Source organism: Penicillium odoratum (genome assembly GCF_028828045.1).
Source record: "Penicillium odoratum strain IBT 22623 chromosome Unknown utg000008l_segment0_segment0, whole genome shotgun sequence".
In the NCBI taxonomy this organism is placed as follows: Eukaryota; Fungi; Ascomycota; class Eurotiomycetes; order Eurotiales; family Aspergillaceae; genus Penicillium; species Penicillium odoratum.
In genome coordinates, this window is record NW_026643150.1 from 217,715 (window position 1) to 244,057 (window position 26,343).

The 26,343-nt window shown below is 46.4% G+C and overlaps 9 protein-coding genes across 9 annotated transcripts; all 9 read right to left on the minus strand.

Moving 5' to 3' along the window:
• Window positions 1-139: 139 nt before the first annotated feature.
• Window positions 140-334, minus strand: N7520_010305 (uncharacterized protein; the record flags this gene model as incomplete). Its single annotated transcript, XM_057144238.1, has 1 exon — window positions 140-334. One exon carries the CDS (start codon window positions 332-334, stop codon window positions 140-142), a length of 195 nt encoding a protein of 64 aa, XP_056989992.1.
• A 2,516-nt stretch (window positions 335-2,850) lies between these two features.
• On the minus strand, window positions 2,851-4,702 carry N7520_010306 (uncharacterized protein; the record flags this gene model as incomplete). Its single annotated transcript, XM_057144239.1, has 5 exons — window positions 2,851-3,158; window positions 3,219-3,320; window positions 3,370-3,732; window positions 3,788-3,923; window positions 3,974-4,702. The coding sequence occupies 5 exons, from the start codon at window positions 4,700-4,702 to the stop codon at window positions 2,851-2,853; spliced, it is 1,638 nt and encodes a 545-aa protein (XP_056989993.1).
• A 707-nt stretch (window positions 4,703-5,409) lies between these two features.
• N7520_010307 (uncharacterized protein) lies at window positions 5,410-6,371 on the minus strand (the record flags this gene model as incomplete). The annotated part of the gene is made up of 2 exons (XM_057144240.1): window positions 5,410-6,248; window positions 6,302-6,371. 2 exons carry the CDS (start codon window positions 6,369-6,371, stop codon window positions 5,410-5,412), a joined length of 909 nt encoding a protein of 302 aa, XP_056989994.1.
• A 1,132-nt stretch (window positions 6,372-7,503) lies between these two features.
• On the minus strand, window positions 7,504-11,184 carry N7520_010308 (DUF3433 domain-containing protein; the record flags this gene model as incomplete). The annotated part of the gene is made up of 1 exon (XM_057144241.1): window positions 7,504-11,184. The coding sequence occupies one exon, from the start codon at window positions 11,182-11,184 to the stop codon at window positions 7,504-7,506; it is 3,681 nt and encodes a 1,226-aa protein (XP_056989995.1).
• Window positions 11,185-12,000: 816 nt separating this feature from the next.
• On the minus strand, window positions 12,001-13,346 carry N7520_010309 (lipid-binding SYLF domain-containing protein; the record flags this gene model as incomplete). Its single annotated transcript, XM_057144242.1, has 3 exons — window positions 12,001-13,098; window positions 13,155-13,252; window positions 13,304-13,346. The coding sequence occupies 3 exons, from the start codon at window positions 13,344-13,346 to the stop codon at window positions 12,001-12,003; spliced, it is 1,239 nt and encodes a 412-aa protein (XP_056989996.1).
• A 931-nt stretch (window positions 13,347-14,277) lies between these two features.
• On the minus strand, window positions 14,278-16,705 carry N7520_010310 (FUSC family protein; the record flags this gene model as incomplete). The annotated part of the gene is made up of 3 exons (XM_057144243.1): window positions 14,278-14,749; window positions 14,808-15,937; window positions 15,992-16,705. The coding sequence occupies 3 exons, from the start codon at window positions 16,703-16,705 to the stop codon at window positions 14,278-14,280; spliced, it is 2,316 nt and encodes a 771-aa protein (XP_056989997.1).
• A 1,619-nt stretch (window positions 16,706-18,324) lies between these two features.
• Window positions 18,325-19,985, minus strand: N7520_010311 (ATP-binding cassette transporter; the record flags this gene model as incomplete). The annotated part of the gene is made up of 6 exons (XM_057144244.1): window positions 18,325-18,961; window positions 19,034-19,142; window positions 19,191-19,551; window positions 19,611-19,795; window positions 19,849-19,913; window positions 19,966-19,985. 6 exons carry the CDS (start codon window positions 19,983-19,985, stop codon window positions 18,325-18,327), a joined length of 1,377 nt encoding a protein of 458 aa, XP_056989998.1.
• A 952-nt stretch (window positions 19,986-20,937) lies between these two features.
• Window positions 20,938-21,817, minus strand: N7520_010312 (lipid A export ATP-binding/permease protein msbA; the record flags this gene model as incomplete). The annotated part of the gene is made up of 2 exons (XM_057144245.1): window positions 20,938-21,659; window positions 21,709-21,817. The coding sequence occupies 2 exons, from the start codon at window positions 21,815-21,817 to the stop codon at window positions 20,938-20,940; spliced, it is 831 nt and encodes a 276-aa protein (XP_056989999.1).
• Window positions 21,818-24,576: 2,759 nt separating this feature from the next.
• N7520_010313 (glycoside hydrolase family 16 protein) lies at window positions 24,577-26,059 on the minus strand (the record flags this gene model as incomplete). The annotated part of the gene is made up of 3 exons (XM_057144246.1): window positions 24,577-25,307; window positions 25,360-25,920; window positions 25,972-26,059. 3 exons carry the CDS (start codon window positions 26,057-26,059, stop codon window positions 24,577-24,579), a joined length of 1,380 nt encoding a protein of 459 aa, XP_056990000.1.
• Between the last annotated feature and the right edge of the window lie 284 nt (window positions 26,060-26,343).

The window sequence follows — 26,343 nt, forward strand, 5'->3', positions numbered from 1 at the left end:
TGCAGGCTTTATGGAAACCCATTTAAAGTTCCGGTCAATGCATAATTATACCAAGATTGTTATCTACCTGGTGCGTTGTGCGAGGAGTTATAATAGCCAACCATTCGCCGATACCAGGAAAACAAATAGTCCCTAGAACTCACATGTGTTGGGGCCCGGCATAGCCGGCCGTAACATCATCATCCCATGGCCATTGGATATGCCATGAATAGTCGACAGTAGTCCATTGGATCGGACCAGACCGCGAAAGCGCGAGATTCGAAACGCTCTGGTCACCGACACTGCTATAAAAGCTGTTCTCATTCGCCAAGATAACCTCAAAGTAATAAAACATTGTAAGTGAAGGTTGCAAGATCATTAAAACGGAATGTAAATATCCCAATGCCAGAAGTTTTCCGGAGCGCGAGGCCATCACGATGAGTGATTTTGTCTGAGTTGAGGCAAATCCGCCGCGACGTAAATCATTGATACATCTTGTCAGAACAGAGTCGCCATCCTAAAAGGCGATGAAATCATACCGTACTATATCCAACAGTCGCAATTGAGTCAAAACATCCCTCCATCGATGATTCTTGGGTCGGATCCAGTAGACTCAGAAATCGGACCACTCTATCACTTGTCCACCATCGGATTGAAGAACATGTCTCTTCATCCAGTCGATATTTTCATGAACAAAAACTACATATGGGATATTCAGCTTTGTACGCGTCTTCGGTGCATGGAGACTCTGATATGTGAGAATGCGAGGTCCATCAGAATATCTGAACTCGGAGATCTTGTAGTCTTGAGAAATCTGTGGGTTTAATAAGTTAGGTCGCATATATTACACGTCGCTTATTGATTGCTTCGCGCCTTGCAGTGGCTTGGTCCGATACTATTATGTGCCAACTAAACATCAAATATAGGAGTTTCAGGCCGTATACTATTCCCACGAAATTGACTAAAAGTTTGGTCATCATTGAATCAGTCGTTTTGGTTCTCAGAAGGTAACACATATGCGCGCGGTGACAGGAAAGATTCTCTGTTTGTACACTTAGCTTGAGTTTGAATTTGAATCCCAGGATCAGTCGTATTAAAGTGTTTCTGTGTTTGTATAGTTTTCATTATGTTAAACAATTGTTCAACAATCGAGATTTCCGATCTTGGTCTCGTCCTTTGCTATTTTCACATTTCGTAAGCTTAGGGTCCTTTGCTGACCGGCCCGAGGCCTTTTTATCCAGTCAATTTGGTGTTCTGGGCGGTTAGCGTTCCAAGGCTCTATATAGATCTTCTTAGGTTAGGCGTTAGTTGAGTATTGACATCTGCAGGTACTTGACTTGTGTGTAGTCTGTTGCCTGCATATCTGTGATGTGCGGTGCTCAAATTAGTGGTGGCTGCAGGATGAAGAGTATTTTGAGCGTCGTGTCATTTAGTCCGATATATATTTCCTCAAAAGAAAAAATACCAAATTAAAGAATCAAGCGCATATTTATTTGTTGTTTTTCGCGAAAAATCCATGGTATCTTGGTATCAACGAAGTCATCGTTTCTTGAATAACCTCATAAGCAGGCCGAATGCGAGTCTGGGTTGAAGTCAATGCCAATAAGCTCTGACCCTGATCTGGAGCTTGAAAAGGGTGAACAAGCCGATAGTTACACAAAGGAACGAAGAGCCAAGCCACAAGGCTCGGGTTATGCATGTCAGCCGCCCCTATCTACTAGTACCACTTTATTGGCTGCAGGTTTCAGCTCTCATGAGAAGCCGTTGGATAGATCAGAATGCTACAGTGGCGTTCTATGAGTTTGAAACCCCCCTCCCTGTTCACCGCTCTCTTGCCACCGCCTACTATAAAAAGCGCATCGCTTATAGATACGCTAGTAGGATACGCGATAGTTATAAGACGCGCTGAACGGTATACCTGAAAACGAGAAGACGCTAGAACTCGTTACTTTGGTTACATAGGAAGTATAGTATGAGCTCGCATCTGATATGCTAGAAAATCTAGCTTTCACCATGCCTCACCGGGTCAAGCAGGTTATTGATAATGATGGTTGGTATACCGGTTACTTGAATGTTTTATCTGGCAGAAAATACGGCAGAGCTATTTAATAGGTGGGTCTCGAAAACGGGAGGGAGAGGGGGGGGGGGGTTCAAACTCATGGCACGCTACAGTACAGTAAGTTGGTCTGTTTATTTTACCTCGGGAGCCATTTATACAAGCGCATCTGTGTATCCGTCATTACGCGGCACTCCAACTGATCATTTACAGTGGAGGTGCATAACTTTAAGTGGAATACGATAACATTAGGGGTATTTATGCGATCTCGACCTTTACACACTATATCTAGTCAAGTAGAAAATGGACTCTGTCTTATGGAATCTTGAATAGAATCTCTTGGCGCCAATAGGCCCCAAGCGGGGAAGATGGAAGATGACTACAATATGTAGGCTGACAGCTTCACACAAAACGTATGTGATATTGGGTATGGGGGGAGAAAAGAGAGAAGGAGCAGAAGATCTAGAGGATATGCCCCCAGACCCAAAACTAAGCTAGTCCTAAACGGGATGCCAGCGCTGCTCAGGTCACATGATATGACCCAGGGACACCGACAGAATCCTATGTACACCCAGCACTGAATATTCCTCTATATCTATCAATATCTCTAGAGCTATTTTCTGGTATAGTAACTCTATTAGCCCCACGTGCAAACCGAGCTGAAAAGCAAATATACATTATTCAATTTCAATGTTGTCATCTTGTGCTACAGCTAGATCACAAGCTTGACTTTCAAAAATTGGAAAAGTGGAGAGATGATGAGAATTATAAAGCCATACCATGGGATATGGAATCCCAGATCACACAAGTAAAGATCACGTTTCATGTCCGCAATCATCATTTTCCGGTACGACTTCGTTTTTGGGCACACAGTTTCTTCCACCAAGACCATAATCTTGGATGAAGAAAGAGCAAAGGAAGTAAACACTTGCCAGAACCGCATATGAAATGAAGACCGCCTGGAGGCCATTCATATATACTCCCAAGATTAGTTCTTTCTCTTGATTGGAGATATTGAGACCTTCCCAATTGAAGGAAGACGAAACCAGCTGGGAAAACACACTCGGACTAAGCTTTCCCTGTAGTCCATTGTATAGGATGTTATTAAGGATGGTACCGGATACTTGAACAATTATGGTTAGTGATGTATCGAAGGAACTGTCAAGGGGATGGAATTTCATACTTGTGATTCCTACACCTCCACCAATATCGCGGAGGAAGTTCCGAAGGCCTGTAAGGACTGCGCGGTCGGAGTTTTGAGAGCTTGCCAAAAGACCGACAAGCACTGGGCGACATTTAGCCTGGGTTCTCCTGTCTGAGTAGGCACAACTTACCGGGCTGCAAGGAACACCCAAGACCGACTCCTTCAAGAACTGCAAACATGGACACGATCCACACCGGGGTTCCACTGCCATACATGGTTTTCGCTGTTGCTCCTATAACCCAGAGGCCCGACCCGGTACTGATGATAGGTGTATATCGGCCGAATTTAGACATCACTGGGCCTGTCAACCCGGAGGTCAACCCGTGCGTAATGACCAACGGCAGGATTAAAGATCCCGCCACTGTTGGACTCCAGCCTCGAACTTTCTGAAAATAAAGAGGGATGTAAAATAGGTTGCCGTGGAAGATCCAGCCAATGATAAGATTCATTGACAGAAGAATGTTTGTGGAGCAACCGTATTGGAATAGATGTGCTGTGAAAATATATCGGTTAGTGTTGTTCTCAGGTGTGTTAGTCGAGGTGCTTACATGGTAGGAGGGGAAACTTCACGTATCGCCATTCAGCAACCAGGAATACAATCAATAAACTGACGCCGCTGGTGAGCATCAGGATTACCGCCGGGGAAGTCCAAGAGATGGATGAACCGCCCTGGGATACAGGGATCTACTTCGACTATTAAATCATGAAAATGCGAAGTTTTGACCCAAACATACCAAGATGAGGATGATAGCAGTCATACTCGTGCAGACACCAAACCAGTCTACCATTTTGAGCTTTTTCCAAATACCCTCAGTGGTATGCGACCGCGGCAAAACCAAAGCAAGATAGATGAATGCCACCGCAGCCAAAGGACCTATGAACCAGAACGTCCATCGCCAGCTAGTGGACTGTGTCAAAACACCTCCAACTAGCGGGCCCAATCCATTGCCCAGCGCAGTCGCAATCCCGATGAAACCAAACCAGTAGCCCCTCTGTTCCAACGTAGTGTAGTCGGATATGGCAATCTGAACAAGAGCATTAATAGCACCGGCACCGAACCCGCTAAATGCCCGTGTGGCAAACAACTCGCCAGGTGTGCGCGAAAATCCCGAGGCAATGTTGCCTAGAGCCATGATAACCAGGGCGGATATGAGGCATGCTTTCCGGCCAAAGATATCCGAAAGTCGGCCGTTAATCAACTGGATGCTGGTACTGGTGATCAGGAAGCTGGCACCGACCCAAGAAATAGAGGATCCGATATGAAGACCTTCTGCAATACTTGGTAGCGCGGTCGAGATGGCGGTCTGGTCCAGGAAAGAAGTGAACTGCACGAGGGCCAAGGCTGGAAAGACAATCATAAGCTTCCGACGCGGAAGAACTTGGAATTGTTCATCGCGGAAATTTCCTAGTAGAGGAGTTTCCTCACTGTTTGTGTGAGGTCCTGGTGGGGTAGAAACACTCATTTTGTCGCAAAAAGCAGTATGAGAAAGATGAGGGAACAAGACGGATGATAGAATCTCAATTGGAAAAATACATTTCCTTTCCAGTCTTTGTGAATCGCTTTGTATGCATAATGTCATAGATACAGCTGCCTTACTTGCGCCGATCTCAATAGAACATCGATTCGATAAAGTATACAGGTATTATTGGTCCAATACAATTTAATCGGCGGGATGATCCCCTTGCGCATGAACATGATCGGCCATGGGTAATAGCCAATCTCGATTAGTGCCACTAGTGTCTACGCCACTGGATTTTGCACAGCTGAATATTTATCTACTTATCTGCTTACAGCCAGCCACAGAAATTGACTGCCTGCGCCAAGGGATGACGCAAAAACTTTGATAATGTCTCACTCCCTTTTCATCGGCTGATCCGATGGGTCGCCGGCCCGTTCCAGTTTGTTAAGCATACTTGGATACGTATAATCGGTATGCGTAATATGATGCTATTTACAGTCAATTACTACTGTCATCTTATTCGGTTTCATTTGGTCCTGGCAAGTGGAATGCCGATTTATTGCATTTATTCTAAGATGTATATAAAAAGCAAGAATTTATGTTTAAATATAATGTTTGGAAAACATACACGTCGCAGTAATTCCTTGATCTAGTCCGAGATTGATGATATTCAGAATGAAAATTAAATGACAACTTCTGATAGTAATATACTAAAGGCTCGCAGCCCCGAACTCGGTCGCACCCCATCGCACCCTGCGCAGATGCCGGTTTGGATCTTTTACCTCATTCCGTGAATGTAACCAACGTTGATTGTCCATGATGATAATTGAACCTTGCGGCAAACTCTCTGCATGCATATGAAGTATCTCGGATTTTGCACTCTCACCAAACAGAACTCCCTTGAGTTCATCCAGCGCCTTTGCCGCGTTCTCAGTCAATGGGACTGTAATATCCTCCCGTAGTCGCAATTGACTGCCACCGTGTTCCCCATTACTCTTCATCGCAAGAAGATTTCCCTTTATATGCCTCTCACCAGCTTCCTTGATAAACTCGGGCGGAACGTTGATCTGGAAATTGTGTGTGGAGAGCCATTTACGTGCGAAAGGGGAGAGAAGCGTGAGGAGCCGGTCCACGTTGAGTACTGACAAAGTCCCGCCACCGCGGCGATCCGGCTGGAGGACTTGAAGCGCAAAGTAACGTGGGGGGCATTTTTCATAGCTGCAGTCTGTATGCCAGTCGAATCGGTGCATTGTTTCCGATCGGGCTTGGTATCCATGGCTTTGGAAGCTGTCGGCGCTAGGTCGGACATCCCAAAACCAGCCACGTTCGGCACTGTGGGTTATTGGGAGACCATGTCGGTGCTCTTTGTGAAGGTTGAGGATGAGCTTCTGGAGATAGGTGCTATCTTCGTCGGGAAATCCTAGTTGTAGCTGAACGACTCCCTTCGCTTCGAGCGTCCCGTTGACAGCTCTGAGGTGGGAGGCTTGAGAGGCGAGATCTATTGTGCTGACATCGATCAGGGGTACAAGACTGGAGATTCTGTGGTCTCCTTGTTGCCGTTAGTACTGTAATGATCTTGCTCGACATGAACTTCGCACTTACTGATTGGGCGACTGGAATGGCTGGCAGCCCTAATTCCAGACGTATGAAGAGAGCGAAAAATTCGTTGCATTTTAGGACAGAAACAGAAGCAAAACTGCATCCATTGCGTGCCTATGTAGTGCTCGTGGGCTTATATAGTTATGTACCAGCTATTCGGCTGCATGAGAATATGCATTTACGGTCTGGTCATGAGGCGTGATAGTCATAGAAAATGCAACATGTTCCGTACTTGTATTTGCTCAGCTACGTACATGTATGATGCCCGAGCACGGGCTGTGATAAATGCAGGTAGGTAATACTTGACGAGTCATGTAGTACAGATCTGATGCATGGCGCAGATCAGGCAAATTTTGCCTTGTCAGCACTTGAGTGCATATTTTCTGCTATTCGTACAGGACCCTCAACTTACTGCTCGGCTTTCCTCGGGGTGGCCAAGCAGCAAAGGGGTGGGATCACCATAATACCTTTCACGCATGGAATTACTAAAGATAGAAAAGACCAGCTCGGGGGTAATGCCCAAAAGTACTCGTTTACACTACTCTGTGGGATTGTCTAGTATATTAACATAAATACTTGTAAAGTACCTATCAAGCGTACCTCCAGGGCTAGCCCCTTCAGTTATCATGCATTGTTTCGAGAGGTAGGGGCGGTATGTATACAACTCTTAAGTCATATATGTAAGGGAGACTGAAGGTCATTCTCAATTGGGTTAGGATGTAATATGAGTAATTTGGAGCAGATTCGAAAATTAATTATTGAAACTTACAGCTATGGCATTCCCATGTTCACCTGGCGTCCCGCTTATGTTGTATGCGGCTTGCCGCCTGCGGTGCCGCTTCAGGTGGCAGCTCACCCAGGGGCGAACAGGGCGAAACTTTTACCAAAATTCTTTCTTTTTTTTTCATTCTGAGGAAAGAGGATACATGATTGGAAGAGGCCTTGTGCGCCTGTTTTCTAATCATGTTCAACCCCTCTCCTCTACGGAGTTCACTCTTCCCACATGCCTCCCACCATCCGCTTTTCTTCGTCTACTCGCGCTTACGTTGATCAAGACTATGTGGGGCGATTTGCTGCTGGCTTACGCCCTAAATTCAATAAAGCGAAGCAGAATATGAGAATCAATCATTCTATCATTATATGCCTGAGAACAAAAATATCTACTTGCCAAATTTGCCGTCTATGTAGTTGAGATGTAGGCAGAACTATTCGTGATCCGACGGTTCATTAGCCGAGCTCCTTTGACATCTGGTGTCCTCTACCTGATGAGAGGTTGGCAACCGCCATTCATTCATCTCGTACTCGTCTTCGGCCGTAAGCTTTTCATCGTGATCAAGCGCCACACGCCGATCTGCTCCGTCCCACTTCCCAAACCGGTATCGATGCCCCAACCTCTGGAGATGTATTTTTCGCTCGCCTTGGCTCATTTGAGCAGTGTCCCGGATATCATTCAGCATTCTGCTGTTCGCTATCCAGGGAACTAGAGAGCCAACCGAGCGAGGGATTGGCAGGCCTGCGTGCCGATCGTGGCGTAGCCAGAAGACGGCTACTAGCACGCAAAGATCGAGGGAGATAAGGATAATTATGATGACGATTGTAGTATTTGAGGGTGAGATTTCCCACACTGCAGCCGTAACGGTTCCAGCAATGGTTGTGTTAGTGTCTTTGGGGTTGGTGAGGGGAGAGAGATAGATATCGCGCTGAAGGGTTGTATATGTGCTGAAAGTTGCTTTGTACACGACCTGTAGGGTGTGGAGCCAGAGAGCTTTCCTTTGCGTTTCGTTTTGGGGAGTATGTCCGTGTGGGGCTTTAAAATGAGATCCAGAGTGAGAGTGTGATTGAGAATGATAGTATGACATAGTAGGATTGGAGATGAAGTTATTGTAAAGTTGAGTTGTTAAAAGTCCCGCCCACGAAGAGTTGGCTTGGTCTTGTCGTATGAAGGCCTGGCTGAATGGCACAAGGCTATCGGAAGCATTTTGAAACATCGACCCGCTTGTAACAGAGGTGTTGGGTATTGGCGTGGAGCTGTGGATCATTCCATCGGGATCAACACGAACCTCAAAATCTTGGATAATCATATTGGGACTGCAATGGAAGACGCTCGGAGTTTCTGTAGCCGCAGCTTTCTGTGTGTTATTGGTGGCGTTGAAGCTCCCGGAGAGGCTCACGAGAAAGGTCTTTCGGCAAGCAAGGCTTGAGTTCATGGATGAAGTGAAATAAAGGGCAGCGTTGATCGACTGGCTTTTTTGAGTGGAGTTAAGCAGCTCGGCGGTACATTTGGTGTCCGAGGCACTAGTGTAGTCCCAGTATGAAAAGCCCGAGATATTACTGTACCGCGACTGGCTGGGAGAAAGCTCTCCACACTGAAGTTCAATTCCAATCCCCCGAGCGCGGGTCGTATACATCGTCCAATCGGTCCACTCAGCATCGGGATCATTGATGTCAAGTGAAAAAAATGAAAAGCTGGGCGTATTCCATGAGAGCAGAGAATGACCAGTGGCCAAACTGTCTGATATGAGACTGAAGCCTGTAAACTCTGGTCGAATATCTGGATTGAAGAAGCGAGAGCCGTTATACTGCGCGGTAAGGGCATCGGTATGCTCTGTCCAATAGTCCACCGACGGCTCAAACATCCCACTGCTCACAATCGTCAAGACAAAATCCAGGATACAAACAAATGAGAGGATAACCAAAAGAGGAGGCTTGTTCTCACGGAGCTGTTTCCAGACTGTTACAGGTGTGTAGGCACAGTAATTGACTGTCAGAGACTGTGTTGCCAGGGCCATTCCTTTTTGCAGCTGGACCCAGGGCTCCATATAACCCACATGTCTGTGTACAGAGGCAAAGAGGGAGCTAATCATGGACGCGATGACAGTCGGGCCGTAGATTAAGAAATATGCCAAGACCGTCGTCCCAGCTGAGTCGGAGCTATCAAACTTGTCCACGCGAAGAAACTGGAATGATACTCCGAATGTACCCAAGACACCTGCCATCAGCAGACATTCCAACAGAAACCATGGTAGCGTGAGGAAGTGCGGCCGGGAAAGGGGCCGTGTCCTGCGCCGTACTTGAGATATACCAGACGCCGCTATTGAGATATATCCATGGCGAGGGGTTATATCTATGCGTTTCCCATCAGTGCCACCGATCCTTTTACACCACAGCGTGCGAGCAAATCGACGAAGCTGCCGAGGCGTTGCCCGTGTGTAGTCCAAATTAGAAGGAGTCAGCAGGCTGAGAGAAGAAAGTTTGTCCGTAATGAGGGCACATTGCGCTGCAATAGAGCCGGGGTCCGACTGGAGGAAGTTGGGTCGCAGTGGATATAGGACGGACATCACCACAAGCAATAAAAAAGCCACAAAGAGAATGGCTTCTGCGAGAATAGCAGATTTACCGATAACACTGTATATTATTGTGGCGGTATGGAGAATCGCATTGACTCGCGTAGGACCAATAGCTGTGTCGAAGAAGTGGTTGAAAGCGACGACAAAGTGTTTGTTCCAAAGCTGACTGACGTCTCGCTCGTACTGAGTAATACTGATGGGATTGGCATCGCTTTCAATTAACGTATCATTCACACCTGTAGTCCCAGGTAAGCTGATCGGGCGGCCGTTATTCCATAGCGCAAGATCATTCTGGAGATATTTTATGAAAAGCAGATTTTGGAAGTTCGAAATATCCAATTCCGTAGGGTTTAAAGTGGCCTTGGTGCTCGAGATGTTCTTAATGTTGGCAATGGAGCTATTTGTAGGTAGCGTTATAGCCGCCTTCGCACGTAAATATGAGGTGGTGCACCCGAAGATTGTAGCGTTGGAGGCCAAGATTCTGGATGTGGGGTCAAATTCAATGATGAGCCCAATCAACGAAAACGAATTGCAGCCAGTACTGTTCAATGTGGATGTGGCTTCCGCATTGTCATCGGGATTTAGAGGCTCCCAGTGTCGTACTTGGGCCAACCCATTTCCAGCAGTCGGATAAGTACTGTTCAAGGTGACTTCGATCTGACAGTTCGAGTCTGCATTTGAATCGGAAGAATTTGGGAATTTATCTTTGCGAACATTCCATTTCAGAGTCTTGTCGGTTGAGATAGGGTCAACCCACATAATGTGACTGATGTCAGTTGACTGAGCCTCCACGCAGCTCAATTCAGCCCAGTATATGTCTTGCGTAAGTGCCCACGTTGAGGCTGAAGAGCCCTCGTACACCGGCCTCGAGATGGGTGGCAGTGAGTAATTAGAAATTTGGTAGAAGAAAAAGGTATCAAGCAGGGTGTTTGTCCCGGTTTTGGAATAGGACGCCGCGTTGGCTAGCCAGGCGCTCTGTGTTTCCAGGTCCACCAAACTAGGCCATATATCGACATGTCTCGTGGAGACTATGGCCGGCTCATCAAGATTGACGAGTCCAGACATCAGGGACGGCAACATAACTCTCAGAATCAGACCAATCGATGACACACAAAAAACGATCCAATGGCGGTTACGTGCCGCCATTACGGGAGTCAGAACTCCATAGTAGAAGCAATAATTGGTAAACAAAACAGTCCCAGGGGCCCCTCCAGGCTGGGCTAGCTGAAACCATGGCTCGAGCCGAAGAACATCAAGAGTCAAGATGTTCCATAGTGTCACGGCTAGAACAGCAAAGGCAGTAGGTATATACGTGTACACCCCTGAAGTGTGACTCCCTAGCTGCTCGTATGACTTGAGATGGATGACTCCGTGGTGACGATTGGAGTACTGTCGGAGAAATTCGATTGACAAAGCCAACAGTAAAAAGAAGGCAGCCACGGAGAAAATAAAAGGGGGTCGTAATGAGTCCGGTAACCAACGCTTGTTCTCCTTGGGAGAAATTCCGCCGCTCACCGGTCCATTCTCAGACCCGGTCATTTCTCCCTTACCGGTCAGGGAGCAGCAGAATTAGGAGGGAACATCAGACTGGTCTGATGTTAGACTGTCGTACGCATCTACTGCTGATTCTTTTTTTTTTCCACCGTTGGACAGTGGTATTTAGGCCAACTGAGACACTGTGTTTCAGATTTTCTCCGCCAAGACCCACGCAGGTACATTAAAGTTTGACACACGTGGCACGTGAGTGGTCGAATTAACCCGGATGAACTGGTTTAGCAAAAGTGATAAAATTAAAAAACATAAATCAAGGATGCATTTATATCGTGAACGAGGAAATTGCCGTTCCAAAATATACCATGATAATCATGATGAATTAGGTATAGACACTATTTTTAGGCAGGACTCAGTCTCGATTCTTTGGAGTCTGGGGTACTCCGACGTATTGGAGGTTAAAAATGAGGTATCTGAGGACCCACATCAGGTAACCATCGTCTCGGAACCACAGTTCGCATGATCCATTACTAAAAGATCCATCATAGGAACCGTTGAGATGCAAGTATTGTGACACATATATTGAGCAGGGCAAAATGTCAATCCAGCATCGCCCATTACAATAATTAAGCTTTTCGACCCCTCCCCACTATCAAATGGTGGATCGTGAGGGACGCAGAATCGCCAAGCAAGAATGGAGCCAGCCGAAAGGGCTCCGCAAAACTTTGCTGATCACCCATATGGAAGGATATCTCGCTAATTTTTTGCTTTCCTTCACACAGCAGTAGACCCTAGAAACCCTCGAACCCAAACACCTCGAGCCTTTCCGTCAGACACCTCTCCCCCAAACCATGTCTCCGACTCTCATTTAGAAGATTCTGGATCGCCAGATACACGTTCGGTGGCAGGTTCGGGTTGCTTGGTCTTTAGTTCATCTAGCATAACATCATTAGTCGATTCTGTGACTTGAGCCACTCGCTCAGCATCTGTATGGACGGGAGACAGATGTTCAGCGATTGGCCCGATGGCAGTACTGGCAGTGTTTTGGGAAGTAGATCCCACTTGAGAAACTGTGTATTGGAGCTCTGTACTCAGTGCCTGCTCGAGACTCGGCATAGTTGCTAGAGGATCTGTCTTCGAATCATCAAGGGTGGTCTTCTTGGCTATTTCAGCATCAGCCGATGAGAGCTCGGGTTTGGGCTCAGCAATTGATGTCGGTTGAGAAGCTAAGCTCGGTAATTCCGGGATGATTGGCGCATCATGGAGTATTTTAGTAGGTGACTCTGCAGCATTAGCCCTTTCCTCTACACCCATTTCGGCAACCACGGCCTCGTGATGAGAGGAAGCAACAATCTGCTGTGGCTGTCCAGAATTCGATTGACCTGAAGTTCCAACACCGCGGCTAAAGGCCTGCGACGAATCCCCTGCAGTTGGCTGGGCAGATGATTCTAATTGAAAGTAATCACCATTCAAGACTGTCATGAGAGGCTCAGCTTCTGGCGGTGATGGAATTACACCGGTCAACAACTCTTTCGCTCCGATTTTGCGTCTATAGAGCTTCTTATTCGCATCACTGCGTTCCGCAAGTACCCCTCCCTCGACTGTGAGACCGCCGTATAGTCCACGGGTCTTGGAGTAAGCGAAAACCCCAGTTGCACCCTTAGTACCCATAACACCCCCGGCTTCGGCAGTGCGTCCAACAGGGCCAACAGCCATAGATATATTTCCGCCTAGAGTCACAGATCCTGATTGCATGAATGTTTTCACTGCCACGTCCGTGGTCAGCACGAACACGAAATCGGTTAATTCTGCGCCAAATTGACCACCTGCGCCAATGCCACCCATAGCCATTGCTGATGGAGCAGACCAGCTACCATCAGGCAGTCTGGCGACTATCAGCCCTGAACCAAAGCGCACAGAGCCTAGGAACCCGACTCTGAATGCTGTGTAGATTGCGATTCCCTGACATTGAGTAAGTTGTTCCGTGGTGTAATTTTGATAGTGGGTCCATGTTTTACCTTTGCCCTGAGAAACATCTTACGTGGGATCTCTCCATCAATCTTGAGCTTGGGGTCGATGAAAGATTCAAGAATCGCAGCGGCCTTTTTGCACTCGCCTATTGGGCAAGGTTAGATTGGAGAAGGTCAAAAGATAACGGGTGAAGTACTAGAAAGCGAGGCCGGCAGTGGATTGTGTAGTGGGTTTTTCATTCTTGACAACTTATGCTTTGACAATATCAGCGTGCAGATTTTATATCGATTTTGAAAAGAGCTTGTTCTCCTTAAATGACAACAATCTGACAGGGGAAGTTCAATCTGCGCACGGACATTTGTCGCGTCAGGGTCTCGCCCCTTTTTGGGACTGGTGCCCTGCCTGTCGGTGCAGGGAAAGAGTGGATGGAGTCTCAGTCTAAGATTTGATTGTTGAAATGGCCCCACTGCACAGGTTTTTACTTCCGTCCAGTGCGGGCTCCCGTGTGTTCAAATTATCAGAGTGTAACACGGCGAGTCGAATTTAAAGGCAAAGAGTCCATTCAGCGAAATACTTAGGCCAAGGAAGGAAAGAGATAGAGGAAGATGTGTCCTGCGCGGTAGTCCCGATCCAGCGATCAGGCGACGCAAGGTCCCGGATAGGAAATATCTTCTCTCTTGTCAACAAACCAAGCGACATCACTTGTGACCTGTGCAATGTCAAGACACTCTGCTCTGTGACACAGAGGAACAGATTGGCCATTTCGTCACATTTTGCCGCCACAGCGAGAAGTCTACTCCTTGCACATTCCCAATGACAGCTAAGTTCTAGGCTCTACAAATCCTCTCCGATGATACCTCTGATATGTAAATCTTTCGCGACAGAAATGAGCGGTTTTATACACCGTTTTCGTCTGATTGAGCACAGCCTTGTCGTATAATACGATTGGAGGCTTACCTCGAGAGCCAGGAGGTACAGCGGGCTTTGAACACGCGTTCCAAGGTTTTAAAATCTTGAATTTTGTTTACGAAAGCTGGCTTGTTCAAGTCGAATGAGAAATGCTTTTGATGGAGGATGATAGGCCACCATATAGATGTTTCGATTTTTTCTTCCGACATTATTTTAGGAAACCCTCGCCAATTATTTTCTGACATTACAAAGATACACAATTCAATCTTTCTTTTCTATTTGCATGATCGAATCCATATTCGGAGGCAGATCCTTGCTGTGGACAATGTTTGTCAATAGGTGCAACTCTCCTACCAAATTTTTCGTCTCGCATAATAATTGAGATAGCTCATGTTCTAGAGCCATCATGGTAATCTCGATCGAAGCAACGGCTGAAAACCCCGGCTTGTTGAAGTTTTTCATGCTAAAAAGACTCTCGTTGGGAGCAGCAGCAGCAGCAGCTTGCAGCTCCATAGGCAGACGAGGTTTAGGCGCCTTAAGATAAAGTGGCAGTGGGCTCCCAGTTTTGATGGCACCTGATAGTGTCGTGAGAAGAAATGTCACTTCATGGGACTTCAAGTCCAAGGAAGCCATGAGCTGTCCGATATCTTCTAGGGCTGGTCCTGAGGTCAATGGGCCGGCGAGATGGAATGAATCAGCGATTTCGACTAAGGTTACCGAAAGTTGAAGCACGCTAGGGATACAATATGTCAGTGTTTACAATAATTGGACGAGATTAGAAACGGACTTACTTTCGCGCATGCTCGGCCAATTTATGGTAGGCATCCCTAGGGAATTTCCCCCCGGTCGTAGGCTCCCAGGAAAAGAACCACGTGTGCTCTTCCATTGCCTGTAGGAGAACAATTTCCTTGACAAGAACACGAGTACGAGCTGTCTCCAGGATTCTCCCCAGGCTCTTCTTGTCGTTATGATCTCCAGCCAGGCCTTTGACTATCATCAAGTTGGTCGTGTACACAGAGCTGTAGTAATGGGCGAGAAGATACAGAAAAGACGCAAGATCTCGCCGGAACCAGGTTTTGACTGTGGTCACAGAGGGAAAATAAGTGAAAATGAAAGCAACCCCAATTCCAACAACAACAGTAGCGAGTCTGTAAGGTGACAGGACGTAAAGAGCATGATATGCTTGCTCGTTGGCCTCAGAAAATACGACTCCCGCTTTCTTCACCTGAAGTGCATAGCCCACAATCAACACAACTGTGACCATTTCGACCATAGGCGGCACGGGGTGAGTAGAAAACCTAATTAATGGGTAGTGGGACAAAAACATGGTGATCCCAACAAAGACCAGAACGCCTGCTGGCTGTTGGTCGACTATATACCAGTCAATATACGACAACAACATTCCAATTGTTGTCCCAAGAAGTCGCATTGATTGTCCATACACAGCTGACCCAACTGTCGATGTCATACTAATTGCAATCATGATCGACCCCCAAATAAGACGTTGCTGGATGTAGAAGTGCTGCGAGTTTCTGAGAAACGCAACGAGGGAAACAACCATGGTAGCCACGGCTACTCGGAAGCCAAACATGGACTCAGGCGAACCAAAGAAGTGATAGCTCTTCCGAAAGTGATCGCCAACCCTTTGCCATGTACTTTGGGGGGCAACGTGTTCTGGATCTGTGCCAGTCTGTAGAACATCGTCCAGGTAGATCCTGGCGGTACCGGATCTTTTGCTGTACTGGAAATAATCCAATTCTAGATACTCCCCGGACAACGAGGCCCAGAACCATTTTTTTAATTCTTTCCATGTTGGCAGCACCACTCGTTTTTTATCCATGGTACCATCGTCCACCTTGGAATCCGCATATTTTACCAGGTCTAAGATTCTTCGCGCAGTCGAAATGAGAGAAGATTCCAACTAAAATGGAAGTTAGGGTAGGAAAATTCAACCAAGGGGCTAAGAGAAGCCTACGTCAAGGAGAAAGCATAGTTGAAATCGATATCGTTCGCGCTGCTGAGAGCTTATCCCGGTGGGCATTCCAGAAGATTGATACATACCTGCCCATGAGAGCCAGGTTTCCAATGAACCCTGCCGCTCTTGAAGAAAGTTTTCAATTATCTCTTCCAAATATGTGCTCGTATGATCTCTGTTCGCTTCGATATCTGTTTGAGATACTGTTGGCGCTTTTCCGAGGTGAAGAATATGCACAGAGTGATTAAGACATTCTTTCATGACTTCGATGAGTTTTTCAGTAGGGCCGCGCCTCTGTTCCATAACCCAACACCACTTCTGATGTTCCTCTTCGCAAGGAATGCTTTCCACCTCGGTCACTAAGCGAGGAATATGCGTAGTGACTTCAACAAGTGACTCCATCCACATAATTGAAGCCAATACCTTCTTCAATAGATGAGTGATGCTCGCCAACTCCTTGGGCCCCAAATAATCCCAACCCACTTCACGTTTTGCGTAGCGCAATTCCGATGTTATCTTTGCAAGGCCTCTGGCAGATTCCATGGTTGCATTTTTCAGGGTGTTTGCTTCTGCCCATGAAGATGTGGTCTCCTGTTGGGAGTTATTCGAGGTACAATGGGGAAGGCGCCAGTAACGCAATGGTAGGGATTGCGTGAATTCACGACGCGCGTCCAGTGTTCTCTGAATCGCATCAAAATGCTGTGCCATGTGCATAGTGACAATCTTTCTAGATGTGAGTGGAACGATTAACACATTGACTGCTGCCGCCAGCCCAAATCCGGCCAAAAATGATTCAACCAAGTGTTTGACTGGAGAAGACTCTTACAGTTAGCAAGTATGTACGGCTAGAGTCGCAGATGGATAAATCCTACTTAGAGACCCAGCTTCATCCATCGTTTCGAACTGAGTTCCATATGTCGCCGTCACCTGGATGAAAATGGAAAAGATTATCGAGGGAATGAAATATTGCGGTCGAAAAGCACGGAAACTACTCCACTCGTCAGCTTTGAGAGCTTCTGATAGAAAATTTTATCCAAAAAAACCGACGTATTTGCCAGCCACACTTCTAATGACATCCATACTGCCATATTCACACTCGCAGCGGCGTTGTATGGGCTTATAGTAGTGCCAGTAACTGGACCAGCACTCTTGCCTCCCTGAGGTACATGGGTTGTATTTGCGCGAGCTCGAATCGCACACCACATTGATAAAAACGATATCCCGACTCCAAAAGCAACCGACAGCTGCCGTGTAGAAATGAAGTCAGCACAAACAAGATGACTTGTACATGAAATGAATCAAGGGTCTATACCATGCTCACTGTAAGATTTTGGAAGAATCGCGCGCGTGGCGCGACTGGAATCGTAAGAATCGAGATGATAGGAATAAGATAGCCAATGGTAGAAAATTCTCTTTTCACGGCGTCGCTCTGATATCTGCAAACATCAGTAAACTTTGCTCGTCTCGCAGCTCTGGCGGGTGAGCACTTGAGGGTGAATCTACATTGCGAGCCCAACTGTGGGTGCAATAGCACCTCTGTAGCCCATAGCTGTCAGTCTAAGATTTGATTATTTGGAATGGAGAGGCGCCTCATCATTCAGCTTTTGGAAAAGCATACTTGAACATCAGCAGCAATATGGGGATACTCAGTCCCAGCTTCGCTTTGATTTTCTTCAACATAGATGACATGTTGGAAAACCCCATAATTTTTGTCTCAATTCCAATATACCAGCATCATCACGGTAATGAATTGTTTGACTAGTTAATAGACAATGTAGTGGTGACATAGCTTGCCGGAAGTGCCGGAGCATGCCTTAGGCCCTCATTAATGCCCCGAGAAGCAGGCATACCTTGAATCTCCGGCCGAGCACGTGCACCACAAACGCGCGATACCACCTTCCACTAGGTCGACAGCTCATCTGTCGTGCAGGGAAACAAAGGGCTACATTGTAGGGTGGAAATAGACGAAGGACAAGATATTTACTCGGAGAGGGATAATAAGGGATCAGAGAGCGAAAGAGATCGAGCTGGAGCAAACGCAGGAGTCACTTAACCCATGTCACTTCAATACTAGGGGCGGCGCTTACTTAGATGTTATACTATATCTCCAAGTCAGAGCTACCACCACCTGGCCTTATCAGATGATCCATCTCCATCGGGGTCACTACGATCAGTAAATGTGCTTGAAGTTGTTTTCATGGTCAGATAAAACGAATGAATTTGATGTTTATATATCTGACTTTGGAGACAACTCAAGTCCTGGGACCTAGGTCTGTAAAAAATATTCATACTCTGGCCTGAAGCTATCCAAAGCCTTGCTTCCACCTGCCCATCTACCGGACTCCATTAACCGAAGATTCTGACAATAGCAGCCCATCCTTTATTGTCACCATTTTATCATGCCCGGGCTTCAAAGCACTGATTATTCCATCAATGCGGTGGGCAATCATCACAACTGTATGGGTACAAAGATCTTTCACCATAATGTCATGGAGGATGCACTCTGTTTCGAGATCCAGGGAGGAGCTTGCTTCATCCAAGATAATAACAGGCTTCGTCGAAACGTCTGACCATACCCGCAGCAGCATCCGACACAGTGCAAAGAGCTGTAATTGACCAGCAGATAGCGGTAGGAATAATGACATTGGTAAGCCAAGTATTCTCGCAGGTTCAAATTGTTCTTCATCTGGGTTTTCATGCATTTTACTAGAAACTGATGTGAGCCTTTCCCAAAGTCTTGTCTTCTTCAGGGCCTTGATTATTGCTTCTTCGGAGTTCATGTGGTAAGGATCCAGATTGAATCTTAAGGTTGCTGTTGGGATATTGAAGCCATCTTGTGGCACTGCGATGATCCCGCGTCGGCGCACAGCACTTGAGGAAATTTGAGCAATATCGATACCGTCTATTTCAATCTTCCCTTCTTTGGTATTGAGAAGCTTGAGTAAAGAAAGCATGAGTGTGCTCTTTCCACTACTCGTAGAAGCAGATAGTCAGTAAATTTGTCTCAAGTCTTTCCATGGAATTGCCGTTGTGATTGCATACCTTCCTGTTCGTCCCATAACAATCACTTTCTGGGCAGCAACAATTTGAATAGACATATTCCGCAAGGCAAGGTCCGGCGACGAAGAATAGGAGACCGAAATATTGTCCACTAGTATATCACCCGACCATGGCCAACGTGGCCCTGGATCTGAAATACCCAAGGCCTCGTCTTCATTTGATAGAGAGACTTGTACGCTCCTCAATCGAGAAACGGCTCCTAGGGAGGTCTCTAGTGATGCCCATGATTTCACGAGTTTCAAGAGTGTGCCGTTTGCCACTATAATGAGATTGAATGCCAATCCAATATCGGCACCAGTTGTAGTGTCTCTACATCCTATAGTGAGTGCAATGAGAGTGATCGCAATCGATGCAATCAAGCAATCAAGGGCAACTTTCAACCAACACTGCAGACAGAGAAGCAGGTATGAAGGCTTTTGGGAAAGATTCAAAGCCTTATCGAGCTTGTGCTGAAAGATTTCCTGCCAGCCAAAAGCTCGGATTGTAGTTGCACCGTTCACCTAGAGATATTTTCAGACTTTTATCGTGCCACATGATTGGGACATACGCAGATACATACTGTGTCAATAATACTGGTGTAAACATGTGATTTGGACTCCAGGTCAAGGATGCGAAGTTGTTTAGACGTTCGGAGATAGATTCGCTGGATGAAATACACGCAGACGAAACAGATTGGAATTGTCGCTATGATCAACGGTTGAATGCTCAATATGAGCACCATTTGCGCTAGAAGCTTGAAAATCTCTGGTAGTGATGTTAAGTGGAGAAAATAGGAAGGCAAAGCCAAAACTGCTTACGGGTGTTCAGGTCGCCCAGTGCCGGAGGAAGCTGCTTGTCAACCAAAGAGATATCCTGGCTAAACCTAATTTCCGGGAGTCATTTACAATTCATGATTTAAATGTTGGTTCACTCACCTATTCAATGTTGCCCCCATTTGTGTTTCTGTAAAATAAGCCAGCGGCGCTCTTCCAAGTTTTAGGTTAGTTGGCAATGAGATATCTTTACTGTAGACAGAATGCAAAGCATGACTAACCGAAGAATTTTATCAAGTAGCTGGGCATGGAGCACATCCCCTGAGCATATAGCAATCTTCATTTGAGAGGACCTTGATGATTTTAGCAATGAAGACTGCTGTAATCTAGTAGAGATGGGCACTACCACATGGTTCCATTTGTTGCTATCCATGCAATACCAGACATTGCAACATACAGCCCCATATATGTGTGGAAGTCTCCTGAAGGTGATTCAACCACCCATTTGAGTGTATATTGAGAGAATGTCAAGGCAAACGAATATGTAGCGGTACAAAGCGTCATTAGAATAGCATTGAAGTGCCCGACGGCATTGAGATAGAAACCTAGTATTTGAATTAATTTTCAGTATTCAAGATACAATGCACACATCCGTAAGACGAAAAGGGTATCATACCATAGACTGCGGTATCTCCAGTTTTTTGGGATATTTCGTTTGCAACATGATTTACTCGATACCTCTTGTTCAACCCATTTGACAATTTTGATTGTGCAAGCCGGTCGGTACTATGAGGTGCCCTAGATAACAGGGGAGTTTTTGATGAAGGCTTCGGCTCTTTATCAATGACTCTAGCTTGGTTGTAGGTCTTTGTATCGCACAACGATACTACTCTGTCCGCACTTGAATGGAGTGTTGCTTCTTTTGTTAGCAACCCTGCCATATTGATCGATGGTCTAGACTTTCAACCTACTTGAGTTGCTTATCAAGAAGACCGTTGTACCCATCTTCTTGAATAGTCCTCTTGAACCCAATAGGCTCTGTATGAGATGATCTCTGACATCTTTGTCAAGTGCACTGAAGGGGTCATCAAGGACGAGTACTCTATGTTGAGAGTATAGGGCTCGAGCCAGAGCCTATTTTCTCAGTAATGCGACCAGGCTGAAAGCGAAGTCAGGGACACTCACAATACGCTGCTTCTGACCTCCTGATAGATTGATACCGTTATTTTCAACCATGGTCTTCTCCCCATCAGGGAGCTTCTTGAGGTCAGGAAGCAATCCACATGCATCAACTACCGTGTTGTACCACTCCAAATTTAGGTTTTGGGCCTCGCCTGATATTACATCGCATATAGTAGCACTTGGAAGCCAAGGCTCTTGAGCACAGTATGCGATTTGCTTGGATGGCACGCGAATAGTGCCAGTGGTCTTATGGGCCTCTCCGAGCAAGGCCATTGCCAGCGTAGTTTTCCCGCTTCCAACAGCACCCACACAGAGGAGCAATTCACCTCTTCCTATGTCAAACGAGACATTCTGGAGGATAGGTAGTGGCATCGAAGCAGGCTTGATAGTCACATTATCTACCGAAGTAAAGCAGTGTGTATCGTGTTCAACTGTATGTTGCCGGCTATCCTTAATTGATGGCTTGGTAAGATAAGACTGTACTCGGCCAAAGTTTGCCATTACAGCAACAGCGCGAGGGACTAGGGTCATAACCATATTCGCTGGATGTGTCACCATAGCCAGAAGAGCAAGGGAGGAGAAGACTTCACTAGCCTGCATAGATCCACCATTGTATGAGGAAGTTGCGTACAATATCAAAGTGATGACGGGGGCGAAGATACCGAGAGCATTTGCTTTTAATTGTCAGAGTGAAGAAACAATGGGGCCTGTAGCTATACGTACCACTTGCATTATAGGCCACCAGGATCCATCTCATTCCTTCCGAAATGCGCAACTCCTGATTTCTCAAGTACGATACTTGGCTGTAAATTGCATCCTCCATGCCTAGCATTTTGAGACTTTTGACGCCACTCAAAGCTGACGTGACAGTCGCGATACGCCTCTGTGTCGCAACGTTCCAGTCTTTTTGTTTACCCTCCAGGTGATTAGCTACATATGCGCTCATCCTAGAACAACCTGTTGAGCTTCGTTAGTAATCTGAGTCTTAATTTGTGTATTAGAATCAAAATTTATTACCGAAAATCATGATCAAGGGCAAAAATGCAAACCATCCCACTCTCGCGGCGAGCATTAAAGTTCCAACAGAAAGCTCCAAGAGCTGGGCCCAAGTCTCATGAAAGATCTCCCCTGTCGATTCGATACTTTCAACATCGGATCCCACTAAGGTCAGAGCTTCGGAATCTTCGGTCCTTGTTGCTGGAATTTCCAGTGAATGGTGGTGAATCAGACTGATCAAGCCTCCTCTAACCATGATTTGTAGCCGATTGATTTGATGCTGGTATATTGCGGCGGAAACCTAACGAGATGTTAAATGATGATGCGTCCGATGCACTGGCTGGATATGCTCTGTGTTTCTTACCGCCAATCCCATATAGATGACTGTGACATAGAGCACTAAATATGAACCGGTTCCTGATGATGCGCCTTTGACAAATTCAATCGCAAGCCCAATGAAGATAGGCTGCAAATAGCGGAATAAAATAAGAGAAAGTCGGGGCAGTATTGGCGACAGGAACGCATTCTGAAATGAATGCAGTAACACAAGTGGCAATGTCCACTTATTCACAGGCTCAGCTTCAAATGTCATTAGTATAATTTACTGCAAAAAGAGCAAGATCCCTTACCTCGTTCCTTCCACGCACCCAGAACCCTTTCTCGCAGAGCCTCGGGCCGTAGCTTCGAGTGTATTTCAGGTAGACTGTGAAGTGCCAAAGTATCGGTATACCCTTCTTTGAGCACAGGTAAAACCCAACAGAGAAACACTTTACTACAAAGCCCAGCTGCTTCTTCTGAGGTTGAAATTTCCGGAGAACTTTGATCAAGGCTCCCTAGAATCTGAGAGTGATAGACCAGCCAAGCACATTCCCAGAATGCTCGAAATTGCGTAAGTTTAGTACTGTAAGAATCTAGCTCAATCACCACTGGCGTAAACGCAATGAGGTCTCGAACTAGCGAGAGGGAAAGATACAGGGTTAAGGCTCGTCTCGGTTGAAAGTTTCTGTTTTGTTCGAGCAGCGCATTGACAAAAATTCCGGCCGATGCAGTAAGCAATATTATGGTGGTAAAAATGACGAGCGCTTCATGAAATTGGAACACGAACCAGACTCTCCAAGTTGCTGTGAGATGTATGATCAAGAAACCTAACGGGAATATCTGGAATGTGTCAACTGTTGGATATCATTCGGCTACCTCATATGAAAGACGTACAATATCTCGAATATTATGGTTTCTGAATATCCTTTCGATGAAGGAGCTTTGGGTAAGGCGAATGCTTCGCCATAGTTGAAGAAGAAGAATAGACGAGAGAACGATTGACCCCCAGCATACGCCCCACACAAACAACGGCTGAGAAATCGCCATTCTCAACTCTTCCCATTAACGGCACAGCTGCGCAAGAGATGGGAAACAGTTAAGTAACATGAGCTGATAAAGACGGAAGAAGAGCAAAACAATATGGAATACGCGTAGATGAAGAAAGCAAACAGCACGCGCTTATGTACGAAGGCACATCATGTGACTTTGACACTTCCCAGCCTCGTAAGCCCAAATTATTTTTTATGTAGATTCATAACTTACGCTTATCGCAAGCATCCTAGCCAACCAATTACGCAATTCATCATGGCCTTCACTAGGCCGCAAATGGGTGATTACGCGTTCTTTTGCTCTGCTCTGAGGGTAGCTAGTCAGTATTAAGTTAAGCCCGGCTTGGCTCATGCACTATAATCAGTACGTTTCATTGGGCCCCGACCCAACTACGAGTCGTGAGGTTACATAGTTTAAATTCATAAGAACGTGAGTGCACGCCCTATATTTTGGTGAGTTGACTCTGCGATAGAAATCTTTTTTTAGCCTACCCTGGCTACACAGGAGCGGAATCGAATGAGAAGAAATCTGGCGCATTACTTTCGTTCTGTACCGATGTCAAACTATGGTGATTGGGATAATAGTGCTTGCTAGGTTTGGAGAAGGGAATCACGTCATGTATGCCTTTAATTGTTAATACCGATTAGGGTAATTTCCAGATTGTCAATTGGTGGACTTGTTTTCATTGGATTTCTTGTATTGCATTGACGAGCTATTGCTTTGGTCAAGTCATTACCATCAGCAAGACACAAAATCATGGTATGCGGTCTTTTTGAAGCCTTTTGATTATAGGATCTTTGCATCATGCAACTAGATGAATGGGCATTCCAAGCTATAAATCATATACAATTTGCTTCAAGGAACAATCCTATCTTACAGGCAAGAAGGTGTTTTGAATCTTACTCATATTAAGTCATTTCAATTCGAAGGCCTATCGCCTTTTTTTCAAGCAAACAAAACATAATACATGAACGTCATGAGGCAACCAGGCCATGAGGCAACGCAAAATCAGCAAGCCAAGGACAAGAAGTCCCCGGTGTAAGTGACAAAAAGAAAGGCATAAACAAGAATGTTCTTGAAGTCATGAGTCCCAAAATACTGGGCGTAAGTTCATTGCGCATGAGATTGACGAACGAATTGTGGTCAAAAGAAATTGTCGAAAACGCCATATCGAGCTCATTCCATCATGAGTTCAAGGGTAATAATAGTACAAGTCAATGCCGTTGGCTAAAGCCAGATGAGAACTCCACCAAACAATGCACAAAAAATGCTGAGGGCAGCAGGGACCATGGTCAAGCTCATTGCATTACCGATCGAGGGAGCAAGAGGCTTCGCGCCGGTGGTGAGGGACCCATTGTCTTGGGCAGTGGAATGCTGCTGGGTAGAAGTACTCTTCGAAGTAGACCTGGTTGCGTCTCGAGTGAGGCTACTAGAAGACGTATTATAACCAAAGGGGGAAGAGGAAACCAGCGAGGAAGCCAAAGACACTGATATAGAGAGGGAGGTAGACTGTGCAAGTGACAGGGACTTAGTTCCTGAATCCTTTTGGGTATTGGGTGGGGCGGAGTGCTCACTCATGGAACCCCCAGTTGGTGGTGAAATATGTCCGGAACTAGATTCCCAACTACTAGTATCAGTCGAGCCGGCAGTCGGAGAATCCGTGGCAACCCAGGGCCAAGTATCGGGGGTGGTCCAGGTCGCGGTCTCCTTGTGAGTTCCATCCCATGCGAGGGGGATGTTGCTCACGGTCGCGGTAATAGCGGGTGCACTCTGGGTTGCTGTAGGTTCGTCGGCCTTGTTGCCATTGATCTCGCCTCCATCCGATGTGATGGACTCCCATGTTCCGGAAGTGTCGCTGTAGCTGTACGAGTTTCCGGTCGAGTAGTCGGTCACGGTCATCGACTTCAAGTACATGGTGAAGGGACCCTTGCTGTAGTCCGTCTCGCCACCAGCCCATTCTGTGAAGCGTGTCAGTGTCCTTATTTTCTGGTGGATTTGTTGAATACTTACCGATGGTGCCCTTGGCATTGCTTGAGTCACCACCTGCCCACACACCAACTTTGATCATCATTGGCGACTGGGGGTACTGGTTAGTGTCTGCGGTTGCCGGAGTGAGAACGCGAACGGTCGTGCCATCAAGGGCCCACACAAGCTGGCTGCTCGTCCAGTCGACGGAGTAGGTATGGAATTCATCGTGATTTCCAGTGTTGGGGATGAAGGCACCGCGGTTGTAGGTGCTTGTATCACCTTTGCCGAAGTAGTTGGTCTGAGCTTGGGTGTTGTCACCTCCAAGCCACTCCCAATCGATCTCGTCGAGATCATCGGACTGGAGTACCGCACTGCTGACAATTCCTGTTCCAGGGGCAGTCTTGATAGTGTATTCAACCTTGCCAAACATGATGTAAAAGTTGGACTGGATCAAAGGGCCGTCGCCCTTCTTGGCGACCGTGAAGGCGGCACCATTAGTAGAATCGTAGTCGACAGTGCCAGATGCAGTGAATTGGTCGGATGCACCCGAGGTGAAGGTAAAGCTCTGATCCGCTTTGCCAAGTGCAGGATCCGCAGGGCAAGCTAATGTTTGTCAGCTTCCATGTTTGTTTACCTGAGGCTCTTTCTACTTACTTTTCTTGAGCGGGTTGCAGCTGGTGTATGTCTGAGCGCTCACTAAAACAGAGATTAGGCTCAAAGCCACACCAAAAGCGAGACGCATGGTGGGCAAGAGTCGTGCAGTAAAGATGAGAAAGAGATGATAAGCTAACAATCACAGTGGAAGGATAAATATCATTGGGGAGAACCTGTTAACGGGAGATGGAGAATGGAAGATGGATGGAGGAACAGAAATCAGACAGAAAGGAGCAACATCAGATCTTGGCGACCTTTCAAGTTATATTCTAGGCAAGTGCCAGCCACCTCTATTTCCTATTTTCACTTTTGCATCAATTCAAGTGATTCGTGGATCCCTTAAGCTGTCATTGGTCCAATCAGCGTCAAGTC